Genomic DNA, 12942 nt, shown 5'->3' on the forward strand with positions numbered 1-12942 from the left:
GTCTAGGGCAGTGCAGGATGCCCATGTCCACTGCAGAACAGGGATTGGTTATGAAGTCTGTTCAGACGGAATCTGAAAGTATCTTGGACCATTTGCTTTAATGTTCAAGGATGTTACTGTTTACCTTTGTTTGAGGTGGATGATAGGATGCAAATACCCTCCAACTCCAAGCTTGTATTCTTTGATTTTTCTGTAGGGAACTGCCATTTTTGGCAGGTGAACTGAGAGGGAGGCTGTGTGGCTGGTTTTATGGTGGAGCAGTCATGTGATTGTGTGTATCAAGGATACATATCATTCAAATTCCAGTCATCTGACTATTCTAATCCCACACTTAACATTTGTGGTAATAAATTTTAAAAGACTTACTGAGGAGTATTAGACATTATAAAAACTAAACTGCAGTGCCCAGGACAGCCTGCTCCCTACCACTTGTATATAGAAGTTAAGAGTGTCAAACAGCACCTCTGTTGCTGAAACTCGGTCTCTGTTCACCAGAGTCAAATAGAAACACGGAGACAGAATTTTGGGTGAAGTAGAAAAGAGTAGCTTTAATTGCTTTGCCAGGCAAAGGGGGCCACAGTGGGCTAATGCCTTGAAGACTGTGTGACCCCTCTTGGAGGGGATATGAGGAGTTTTATAGTGTTCAAAAAGCAGGGTGTAATCAGCTCATGGACATTTCTTCGATTGGTTGGCATCAAGGTGAAGTTTTGAGCATGATCAACCTTCTGCTTTCAACTAGTCTAGGGTGTATGTTCTTATGGTCAGCAGTTTTCATCTGGACAGGGAGTCTGCTTCCTGTAAAAACAGGCTTTTATCTGTATCTTTCTGTGGGATTTCAGTGATACTGTTATGTACCAGAATTATAGTCTAAATTGTTATCAGTTCTTTAGCCCAACAGATTTTCCTTGTTTCTGTATCTTCATATTTCCCAATCATTAACTCTTGAGTCACCATTTTACTCCAAAAGACAAGGACACGAGGCCTTGTATATGGTTTCAATCCCTATATCATATATGATATATATACATACTCATATGTGCACACACATACATAGGCATATATTTATAAATTGATAGTATATTCAGAATATATATCTTTTTTGCATCTTCTCATTAAGGCATAATTTATATTTTAGGTTTTAGTGGCACTGATAAGTCTCTTTGAAACAATACTGCTTGGTTATCTCAGTTATAAGGTAAGTTGTTTTAATTAGAAATTTTCTGCCAGTGGAACACACTACTAGCATTTACCTAGTATTCGTCTATTTATAATTCACACTCCAGGGCTAAAGCAAGATCTTCTTAAACCCCTTTAATTATTTTGGGCCTCTCCAGTATGTAATAAAAAGCTGTGGTAATATAGTAATGTTTTCCTTGGTGGCTTAAACACACTTCACTAATTCCTCTGGTCTAATTTACCCAGTGTATGCATGCTTATATAAGGCAAGTGAATGAAATTGTTTGGCTTTTTATTGTTCTCAACCTCTTCTCCTGATCTGTACAGAAAACACTAAGGGAGAAAAGTGTGTCTGTTAGGAATTATTAAAATGAATTCCCTTAATTTTTGGCAAAACTTTGCTTGGCTAACCCAATTTAACAAATGTTTATTGAGCTCTTGTTTAATGAAGAGCACCACAATGTGCATTGTTTTTTGTTTGTTTTTTTCTTTTTTTCTCAATGAGTTTACAATCCAGAAATGAGGGTAGGCAGGAGAAGATTATACAGGCAATAATAATACAAGGTGGAATAATAAGTACATCACATGAGATGCAAATAAATCTCAGTGGGGGTTCATCAGTTCAGTTCAGTCACTCAGTCATGTCTGACTCTTTATGAACACATGGATTGCAGCAAACCAGGCTTTCCTGTCCATCACGAGCTCCCAGAGGTTACTCAAACTCATGTCCATTGAGTCAGCGATGAAAACCAGCCATCTCATCCTTTGTCATCCCCTTCTTGTCCTGCCTTCAATCTTTCTCAGCATCAGGGTCTTTTCAAATGAGTTAGCTCTTTGCATCAGATGGCCAAAGTATTGGAGTTTCAGCTTCACCATCAGTCCTTCCAGTGAATATTCAGGACTGATTTCCTTTAGGATGGACTGGTTTTATCTCCTTGTAGTCCAAGAGAGTCTCAAGAGTCTTCTCTAACACCACAGTTCCAAAGCATCCATTCTTCGGCACTCAGCTTTCTTTATAGTCCAACTCTCACATCCATACATAACTACTGGACAGATTATAGCTTTGACTAGATGGACTTTTGTTGGCAAAGTAATGTCTCTGATTTTGAATATGCTGTCTAGGTTGGCCATAGCTTTTCTTTCAAGGAGCAAACGTCTTGTAATTTCATGGCTGCAGTCACCATCTGCAATGATTTTTCTGTCCAAGAAAATAAAGTCACTGTTTTCATTGTTTCCCCATCTATTTGCCATGAAGTGATGGGACCAGATGCCATGATCTTCGTTTTCTGAATGTTGAGTTTTAAGCCAATTTTTTCACTCTCCTCTTTAACTTTCATCAAGAGGCTTTTTAGTTCCTCTTCAGTTCGGTTCAGTTCAGTCACTTAGTTGTGTCCGACTCTTTGCGACCCCATGAACTGCAACAAGCCAGGCCTCCCTGTCCATCACCAACTCCTGGAGTTCGCTCAAACTCACGTCCATCGAGTCCGTGATGCCATCCAGCCATCTCATCCTCTGTCATCTCCTTTTCCTCCTGCCCTCAATCCCTCCCAGTATCAGAGTCTTTTCCAGTGAGTCAGCTCTTTGCATGACGTGGCCAAAGTACTGGAGTTTCAGCTTTAGCATCATTCCTTCCAAAGAAATCCCAGGGCTGATCTCCTTTAGAATGGACTGGTTGGATCTCCTTGCAGTCCATGGACTCTCAAGAGTCATCTCCAACACCACAGTTCAAAAGCATCAATTCTTCGGTGCTAAGCTTTCTTCACAGTCCAACTCTCACATCCATACATGACCACTCGTAAAACCATAACCTTGACTAGACGGACCTTTGTTGGCAAAGTAATGTCTCTGCTTTTCAATATGCTATCTAGGTTGGCCATAATCTACCTTCCAAGGAGTAAGCGTCTTTAATTTCATGGCTGCAGTCACCATCTGCAGTGATTTTGGAGCCCCCCAAAAATAAAGTCTGACACTGTTTCCACTGTTTCCCCGTCTATTTCCCATGAAGTGATGGGACCAGATGCCATGATCTTAATTTTCTGAATGTTGAGCTTTAAGCCAACTTTTTCACTCTCCTCTTGCACTTTCATCAAGAGGCTTTTTAGTTCCTCCTCACTTTCTGCCATAAGGGTGGTGTCATCTGCATATCTGAGGTTATTCTGCCATAAAGGTGGTGTCATCTGCATATCTAAGGTTATTGATATTTCTCCCAGCAATCTTGATTCCAGCTTATGCTTCATCCAGCCTGGCATTTTGCATGATGTACACTGCATATAAATTAAATAAGCAGAGTGGAAATATACAGCCTTGATGTACTCCTTTCCTGATTTGGAACCAGTCTGTTGTTCATGTCCAGTTCTAAGTGTTTCTTCCTGACCTGCATACAGATTTCTCAGGAGACAGGTCAGGTAGTCTGGGATTCCCATCTCTTTAAGGATTTTTCACAGCTTCTTGTGATCCACACAGTCAAAGGCTTTGGCGTCAGTAAAGCAGAAGAGGATGTTTTTCTGGAACTCTCTTGCTTTTTCGATGATATAATGGATGTTGGCAATTTGATCTCTGGCTCCTCTGCCTTTGATCAATGCAAAGAAATAGATGAAAATATTAGAATGGGAAAGACTAGAGATCTCTTCAAGAAAGTTGGAGATACCAAGGGAATGTTCATGCAAAAATGGGCTCATATAAAGGACAGAAATGGTATGGACATAACAGAAGCAGAAAACATTAAGAAGAAGTGGCAAGAATACACAGAAGAATTGAACAAAAAAGATCTTCACGACCTAGATAATCACGATGGTGTGATCACTTACCTAGAGCCAGACATATTGGAATGTGAAGTCAACTGGGCCTTAGAAAGCATCATTATGGACAAACCTAGTGGAGGTGATGGAATTCCAGTTGAGCTGTTTCAAATCCTAAAAGATGATGCTGTGAAAGTGCTGTTCTCAATATGCCAGCAAATTTGGAAAACAGTAGTAGCAACAGGACTGGAAAAGGTCAGTTTTCATTCCAATTTCAAAGAAAGGCAATGCCAAAAAATGTTCAAACTACTGCAGAATTGCACTCATCTGGTACACTAGCAAAGTAATGCTCAAAATTCTCCAAGCCATGCTTCAACAGTACATGAACCATGAACTTCCATATATTAAGGCTAGATTTAGAAAAGGCAGAGGAACCAGAGAGAGAGGTTATATCATGGGATGAAAAGACCTATTAAGCAGAGTTCTTGAACCAGTGATTTCACTAAAGTAAGATCATAATTTCACTTAAAAAAAAAAAAGGCAGAACAACAGGGATTTGTAGAATTAGCAAAGGAATAAAATAAGAAATGTGCATATAAAATTGGAAGAATGAATAAATATTTAGGTTTGGGCAGCATATGGTGTGTTTGGGAAAATGTTGGGATAAGTTTGCTACAGTATTGTGAGGGCCCTGTAGAGAAACCTAGAATGGGAAGTTGGTGCAGGATGTTGAACATGAGAGTTCTGTAATTGTAACTAAGTTTTAGGAGTATTAGTTTGGAACATCTGCGCAAGCAGAAGTCAAAGAGACATTCCACTGAAGTCCATATGCTCTGCTAAGACACAATTGAAGTAGAAAAGGAAAAGCGGGAGTGAGGTTTTGGCCAGGTGAGAGGAATAAATTACTTCAATGCAGGAAAAGTCATGAAAGTAGAAAGTGAAGACATCATCAACAGATTGGTTGAGATAGAAGAAGAGAACAAAATGTGAAATATCATTTTAAGATTTCCTAAATCCAAATGACAATACAAGGCAGTAAAACCAAGAAAAATTACATCGAGGAAAAAAATCAGATTGGGGTCAAGATAGATGGAATAATGGAAATTGTTTTGGGAATGATGAATTTGAGGTATTTTTGGACAAATAGGTGTAATATGCAGAGAACTGAAAAGGAAGATCTGGGACTTGCAGAAGAGATTTATTAAGCTTTGGCAGTCATTTCCAGTGAAATGTTGAAGAAAGCATGCAAGTCCATTAAGGATGGGATAGTAACCAATGGAGAAGAGATGACCCATGTTAATGGAAATGCTTATGTTGTGGGTCTTGAAAGAATAGAGCAATGAGGGCAGACAGAGGAATAAGTGAGAAGGGTGGAAAGTCTTCAGAATGGTTGTCATAATTATTGCTGATTTCCAGTTCACAGTTATTGCATGTACCATATAAACAAGCACACTCAAGTTTCTGTTTTGAGGGGATTCTTATCTAGCATATAAATTTCTTTCTCATTTCACAACATAAAGTCTTAAAGGTAACATTCTGTTGACTACTTTTTAATCTTTAATTTGGAGCAAGAAATCTTTTCAAACTCACCTTTTTCCCCTGGCTTCCTTTATAAAATTCTTATATGTGCCACCTAAAGAACATAATACCAGTGTCTAATCAGGTAAAATGGATGAATTAGAAAATGTAGAAAGAAAAGGGTGCATGGTTTCCAAATAAACACAGATGGATTTATTTACTGATTATGAAGAAAATAAAATATTAAGAATGACTAAGAGAAAATATTAGATGAAAGATATGAATGATGGCAGGTTTAGTAAGAAGCTTGAGAAAAGCAATTGGGTTTACAGTTTAGGAGATCATTTGTTATTCACCCTTAAGAGACCAGTTTCAAAGGAGTACAACTGAGAGTAAAATTTTCAGATGAAGATTGTTGATTGATCAGTATAGAAGCTCACTAAAAGTAGTAGAATGAGGTGGAAGATTTCCTTGTGATGGTAAAAATCTGCATGATTTAAAATGAGCTGGTAGAAGGTACAGGAAAAATGATGGATAAAGCAAGATTTATAAAAAGTAAGAATAAGCTAGATTAGGAAGTTGAGGATTACTAGTTTGCTTTGGATACATTCTGTTCTTTTCTGAGAACACTGAAGATGGAAAATGGTGCCTGAAAGAATATTTTGAAGTTGGAGGAGATAAGCTGGAAAATTTTGCATATATGTAGCCACTCAACCCTAACTTACCTAGAAAGTACTAGCTTAGTGACAGACAGTTTAGAAGGAGATGTTGAGGAGGGCTCTTTAAATGATTTATTAGTGAATCTCCTCATCAACGGAGAAGGCAATGGCAACCCACTCCAGCACTCTTGCCTGAAAAATCCATGGACGGAGGAGCCTGGTAGGCTGAAGTCCATGGGGTCACTAAGAGTCGGACATGACTGAGCAACTTCACTTTCACTTTTCACTTTCATGCATTGGAGAAGGCAATGGCAACCCATTCCAGTATTCTTGCCTGGAGAATCCCAGGGACAGGGGAGCCTGGTGGGCTACCGTATATGGGGTCGCACAGAGTCGGACACGGCTGAAGTGACTTAGCAGCAGCAGCAGCAGCAGCTCCTCGTCAAAATAGCTACTTCATAAATATGTTGTTAAGTTGCTAAGTTGTGTCAGACTCTTTTGCAATCCCATGGACTGTATCCATTAGGCTCCTCTGTCTATGGGATTTCCCCGGGAGAAATACTGGAGTGAGTTGCCATTTCCTTCTCTAGGGGATCTTCCTGATCCAGGAATCAAACCGACTTCTCCTACATTGGCAGGCAGATTTTTTACTGCTGAATCACCAGGGAAGCCCATAAATATGTAGTGATCGACAAATTTGGATTTTGGAAACTTAGGAGAAAGAAAACAATCGAGTAAATTAATATCCAAGGTGTTATCTTCTAAGGTCCTTTGTATGCATGTGATAAATGTTGAATGTAATATACAGAAAGTGATGTACTGAAAAATAAGGATGTGGGTGTTTTTCTCTAATTTAATGAAATATTTTCCACTGTAACAAGAGTATCTACAAATACATAAACTGGTCAAAATATTAATTTGTGTTCGTGAGTGTATTTGCTCCAAATTCTAATTAAAACTTTATATAAAATTAACTTTGAGGCTTTAAATGCTAGCAGTCATTTAACAAGCACAGACTCAAGATGGAATTATAGTTTCCCCTTGTGATTTTATGGTGCTGACCTTTGTAATCAATTAATTCCTGCAATTTATAAAATGAGAGCAAAGATTATAAGACCTAGTAGATAGGGCTAGATGATGTATAATATTTTCATTCTGACCTTCATAGACATTAATGTCTAGGTCATGGTGGTTGAGTCTTGTGTGTTACAACACGAAGGATAACAAGGGCTTATGTGATGTGGGGAGGATTTCTTTTCTTTTCATTGTTGTCTTTTAGTCATTAAGCCATGTCCAGCTCTTTTGAGACCCCATGGACTGTAGCCGACCAGGCTCCTCTGTCCGTGGAATTCTCCAGATAAGAGTACTGGAGTAGGTTGCCATTTCCTCCTCCAAGGGAATCTTCACAGGCCAGGGATCAAACCCGAGTCTCCTGCATTGTGGGCATATTCTTTACCATCTGAGCCACCAGGGAAGCCCTTTTCCTTTCATATGTTCAGTCAAATTTGTGAACTCTTATGACTCTTTCAATAAGCTGTTGGATACACTGTTGGAATGAATAAGTGATAACTGTTTATAGCACATATATAAGGTAAATCCATATAGCAGAACTTCAAATGAGGCCCTTCTCTCAAATTAGGCTTTTAAGAAAAATTATAGACAGATATGAAGAAATGGATATTGCATTAGGAGTGAAATCCATTTCTAATATTGCTGTTTGATATTTCTAGTTCTGAATATAAAATCTACATACAATTTCCTCTTATTTGTTTATATTTATATATATACACAGATAATGTATGTATTTACATATACAACATATATGTTTGTACACACTATTTTAGACATTCTAAAATAAGCATGACTTAATCTTTAACTTAAAAGGTTTAAACTATCATGGAGATCAAAGTTTTTTAAAATCAAAAGACTTAATAGGTAGCACCAAAGTGAGCAAAACCTCTTTAAAGTGTGTGTTAAATTTAGCAGATAATAATTTAAAAATGCCTGGCATTCATTCCTTCCGTCCTCTGTCATACAGACAGCAGATCTGAACTTAAATCATCATTCTGTTCATGTTTGTCACAACTTGGCAAAATATCCATGAGGCTTGCCTGACAGGAAAATCCTTATTTCTCTGCCACATGAATACCGTCTGTGTCTTTATCGACTGTTTTCAAAAATATAACAGTACTCTATATATACATACACATTTATTAAATCAAAAGGATTTTGTGCATTATGCACAAAATGCATAATATCCAAACCTCTTATAATGAAAATTCACCACACTTAGAAAGCTTTTGTTAAATCTATAGTTTTTTTTTTTTTTCCCAATACAGTAATCACTTATAAAAAGCATCAGTTCTGAAATGTTAGCTTCATGATGGGCTTATTTCTGGAAAAGAACAAAGAATTCATCCTAGGACTCCTAGATCCTGGTGATTCTGCTTATTATGCCACAGGAATGGTAAATCTAAGTGTTGTTGGGTTTATGTTTAGAAATACAAAGTAACGCTGCCATAGAGTTACTCCATATTTTAAACTCACTAAAAGAAAGTTAAGTCTTCTGGATTAAATATTTTAAATATAGGTATTCTTAATATTAGAGAAGAAAGTGCTTTTGAAGAGTCTCTTGTTCCCAATTTGGGCTAACAGCAAGTAGATTACCATAAGTCTTATACTTTTTAAAGTGCTTTTTTTTTTTAGAGTTACCTAGATAATAGTTCTAAACTTGTACTTTCTTTTATGATAAAAATAAAAGCCTGGTACATTTTAGGAAATCATCTGTTTTCTTGAATTTTTATTGGTTGAGGAAAGTTGCATCCATACCAAGTATAAAATAGATTAAATTTTATTTATATTTTACTGCATTATGTCAATAAGAAGAGGAACATGGAGAGTTCTACATGCTTAGTACAGTTAAAGCTATTTCTTAGAAACTATCTTTTTTCTTTAAGAAGTTACCTTTTGGAAGAAGACTAATGCCTTTCATCTCGTTCAGGAAAATATGATTAAGTGGAACAGGTACTTAACTTAATTTTGAAAGGCATGTGCCTGCCTTTTGGATCTTATTTCACACTTCTCTATGTAGTGCCATCTCTAGATTTATGTTTTCTTTTTTTGCCATCATTGCTTTTATCCTGAGCCTATATTATGTAGGCTCATGGGGACTCCCTAACAGCCAATGCAACTTTTGGATAATTTCTCTATTTTTCATCAGCTATTTTTAGGGGAGATAATTTGTGAATATATCTTTAAGTTCAGAAGACAACCTGAGATTTTAGAACTAAACCTAATGAATATAACTGAAAAAAGACGTTTATTTTTAGCAATGAGTATATTGCCTCCCTGTATAATTTTAGATTGTGAAAGTCAGTCCTCAGGTGGAAGTTCATTATTTGCCACAACATACACACACACACACACACACACGCACACACGCACACACTAGCTGTGAATCAACAACAGGAGTGTGTTTGACATAATGCAGATGAGGCGCTTCAGACCGGCAAGAACTGTGCTTGAAACAGAGCAAAGAATTGTGAACTAAATGTATGCTCTCACCTGGACCACATTAAATTCAGTCACATGAGTGAAGTGAAGTCATTCAGTCATGTCCAACTCTTTGCGACCCCATGGACTGTAGCCTACCAGACTCCTCCATCCATGGGATTTTCCAAGCAAGAATACTGGAGTGTTGCCATTTCTTCCTCCAGAGGATCCTCCCAACCCAGGGATCGAACTCAGGTCTCTTGCATTGCAAGCAGATGCTTTACCGTCTGAGCCACCAGGGAAGCCTGGTGCTCTCACCTGGACCACATGAAATTCAAAGTCAAGTGTTGATTAAATATATAAAAACAAGCTGAAAAAAAGGAAGGAGAAGGGTGTTGATGAAGAATCAAAAAACCAAGTGTGGGAGTCTGATCTTGTCTAGAATGTGTATAAAGAGGAGGTGGGTAAGTCTCAAAACACTCAGATTTGATTTAATAGCTGAAAGATGTGTGTGAGTTAACTAGGTAAAGGAAAATTGGAGAGGAAGGTGGGGAGACCAATTAAGAGGTTAGAGTGGGAATAGAGTTAAATTGAGAACCAGACAACCCAAGATACATTCATGAATCAGAAAGTCTTATTCAACAATTATACTTAGGTAGTGTGTGAAGGGGGCGGCAGAGGATGAGGTGGTTAGATAGCATCACTGACTTAATAGACATGAATCTGACCAAACTTTGGGAGATAGTGAAGGACAGAGGAGCCTGGCAGGCTACAGTCCATAGGGCTGCAAAGAGTCAGACATGACTTAGTGACTGAACAACAATGGCATGTGAAAAGAAGATGCAAAGTTTCTCCAGGATCTTTGGTTTTTGTTGCTGAGAGTCAGTTAGGACAAACATCAGAAACTTTACTTTTAGGTTGTCCATTTTATTGGCATATAGTTGCTTGTTGTCATCTCTTATGATTCTTTTTGTTTCTGTGGTATCAGTTATAACTTATTTTTCCTTTCTAATTTTATTGATTTGAATCCTCTCACTTTTTTATCCTGATGAGTCTGCTAAAGGTTTTTCAATTGTGTTCATCTTACTGAAGAGCCACCTTTTAGTTTCATTGATCTTTACTGTTGTTTTCTTTGTCTCTATTTCATTTTTTTTGCTCTTATCATTATGATTTCTTTCCTTCCACTAACTTTGAGTTTTGTTTATTCTTCTTATACTAGTTGCTTTAGGTATAAGGATAGGTTGTTTATTTGAGATTTTTCTTGTTTCTTGAGATAAGATTGCATTGCTATAAATTTCCTTCTTAGAACTGCTTTTGCTATATCCCATAGGTTTTGGATTGTCATATTTTCATTGTCCTTTAAATTTTACTTTTAGACAAATTACCCACAAGGTGCCTTTGAGGCATTCATGTGAAGCAGCACATTAGACAGTAGAGATCTGAAACTGACTCTCAGATACAATATTGATCCAGGGTAGAGATACGACATTGGAAGTCATTGGTTTATTGTTGATAATAAGTTGAAGTTGTAACATAAATGAGATTACCTAAAATGGATATATAGCCAAGTACTCTTGAAAATGCTTTCTTCCAGAAAATTTCTGTTGAGCTTTGTGGCCATAAGTTTAATGATTTATATGATTGCATCAGGAAGACTTAAAACAAAATGAAATTTTTTGAGTGTTTCCACATGGATCCAAGAAAATGAAATACAAATGCTTAAGTTCAAAATCAAAGCAATTATACCAGAAGGGAAGAGTATTATAAAATATTTGGAACTTTCCTTTATTCAATATCGTTCTCATTGAACTGTAATGGTCATAGAAACAAATAAGTTTTGTAAAATGTTAAAAACATGTATCAAGGTAGTTAGTGGTGAAGGTACGGGGGTTGGGGCATTCCAAGCAGAAGAAGTGTGAGCAAAGTCATAAAAGATGAAATAGCCTAGCTCGTTCAGAGAACTGTATCAAAATCAGTTCTATATGTGGTGAATCTGTAGCTGAATTCAAGATGGGTTAGGAATATAGTAGGTACAGAACAAACCAGCACTCATAATTCAAATTGTGAAGCTTCATATGATATAATGAGGAGTTTGGATGTTGGCGATGGAGATTTGCCATTTTAGAAAGATTCTCTGACTTGGAATATGGAGGATAAATCAAAAATGAACCCAACTGAATCACATTTTATTCATCAGACTCTCTTAGTGGTTTGAGGGAAAGTAATAAAAAATAAATGTTGTGTTAGATCTGGAAATGAAGAGACACATCAGAGTTATAGAAGCTTTTAGTTTACTAGGAACTAAACTTTTCCAGTGTGCCGAGCTAAGAAAACTAATGCTAGTCTTTTTTTTTTTTTTTAATTATTATTATTATTTTTTTTTACTTTACAACATTGTATTGGTTTTGCCATACATAAACATGCATCCGCCATGGGTGTACACATGTTCCCCATCCTGAACCCCCCTCCCAACTCCCTCCCCATACCATCCCTCTGGGTCATCCCAGTGCACCAGCCCCAAGATTCCTGTATCCTGCATTGAACCTGGACTGGCAATTCATTTCTTAGATGATATTATACATGTTTTAATGCCATTCTCCCAAGTCATCCCCCGCCTCCCTCTCCCACAGAGTCCAAAAGACTGTTCTATACATCTGTGTCTCTTTTGCTGTCTCACATACAGGGTTGTTGTTACCATCTTTCCAAATTCCATATATATGTGTTAGTATGCTGTATTGGTGTTTTCCTTTCTGGCTTACTTCACTCTGTATAATAGGCTCCAGTTTCATCCACCTCATTAGAACTGATTCAAATGAATTCTTTTTAATGGCTGAGTAATACTCCATTGTGTATATGTACAACAGCTTTCTTATCCATTCATCTGCTGATGGACATCTAGGTTGCTTCCATGTCCTGGCTATTATAAACAGTGCTGCGATGGACATTGGGGTACACGTGTCTCTTTCAATTCTGGTTTCCTCAGTATGTATGCCTGCTAGCCTTAGTGTACATTAGCAGAAAGACCCTGCCGTGTGACCAGTGATAATGATTCCCATTACCTCCCCCTCCTCTGGTCACATCAGTCTTTTTTCCTGTGTAAAATCATTGACATTAAGGAACAATGTACAATGACTAGTAAAAAATACAGTGAGGAAAGAGTGACCCAAATGTTACCCATTCTGGAAACTGAGTTATGTAAAAAACTGTTAAATGGTAACATTAACCAGTGCCATAAAAAATAGAAGTGTTGCATAATGAAAATCAAGTATAAATGGTTTATTGAATAGGCCTGATTCAGTGCAAGTAGAAAAGCCTTTAGCCCGTCCTATGTTTCTCCTTCAAACCCAGTCATTGTCCTT

At 37.4% G+C, this 12942-nt stretch overlaps 1 protein-coding gene across 3 annotated transcripts in view; it reads left to right on the top strand.

The window, feature by feature from the left end:
- Window positions 1–12942, top strand: part of KCNT2 (potassium sodium-activated channel subfamily T member 2) — a 443182-nt gene that overhangs the window by 169223 nt on the left and 261017 nt on the right. For all 3 annotated transcript variants that reach the window (XM_024976669.2, XM_024976670.2, XM_059875651.1), the window contains exon 5: window positions 1136–1195. In XM_024976669.2, the coding sequence (XP_024832437.1) occupies window positions 1136–1195 (60 nt within the window). The remainder of the gene's footprint in view (window positions 1–1135; window positions 1196–12942) is intronic.

The sequence above is a fragment of the Bos taurus genome, chromosome 16 (assembly GCF_002263795.3).
Source record: "Bos taurus isolate L1 Dominette 01449 registration number 42190680 breed Hereford chromosome 16, ARS-UCD2.0, whole genome shotgun sequence".
Taxonomy (NCBI): domain Eukaryota; kingdom Metazoa; phylum Chordata; class Mammalia; order Artiodactyla; family Bovidae; genus Bos; species Bos taurus.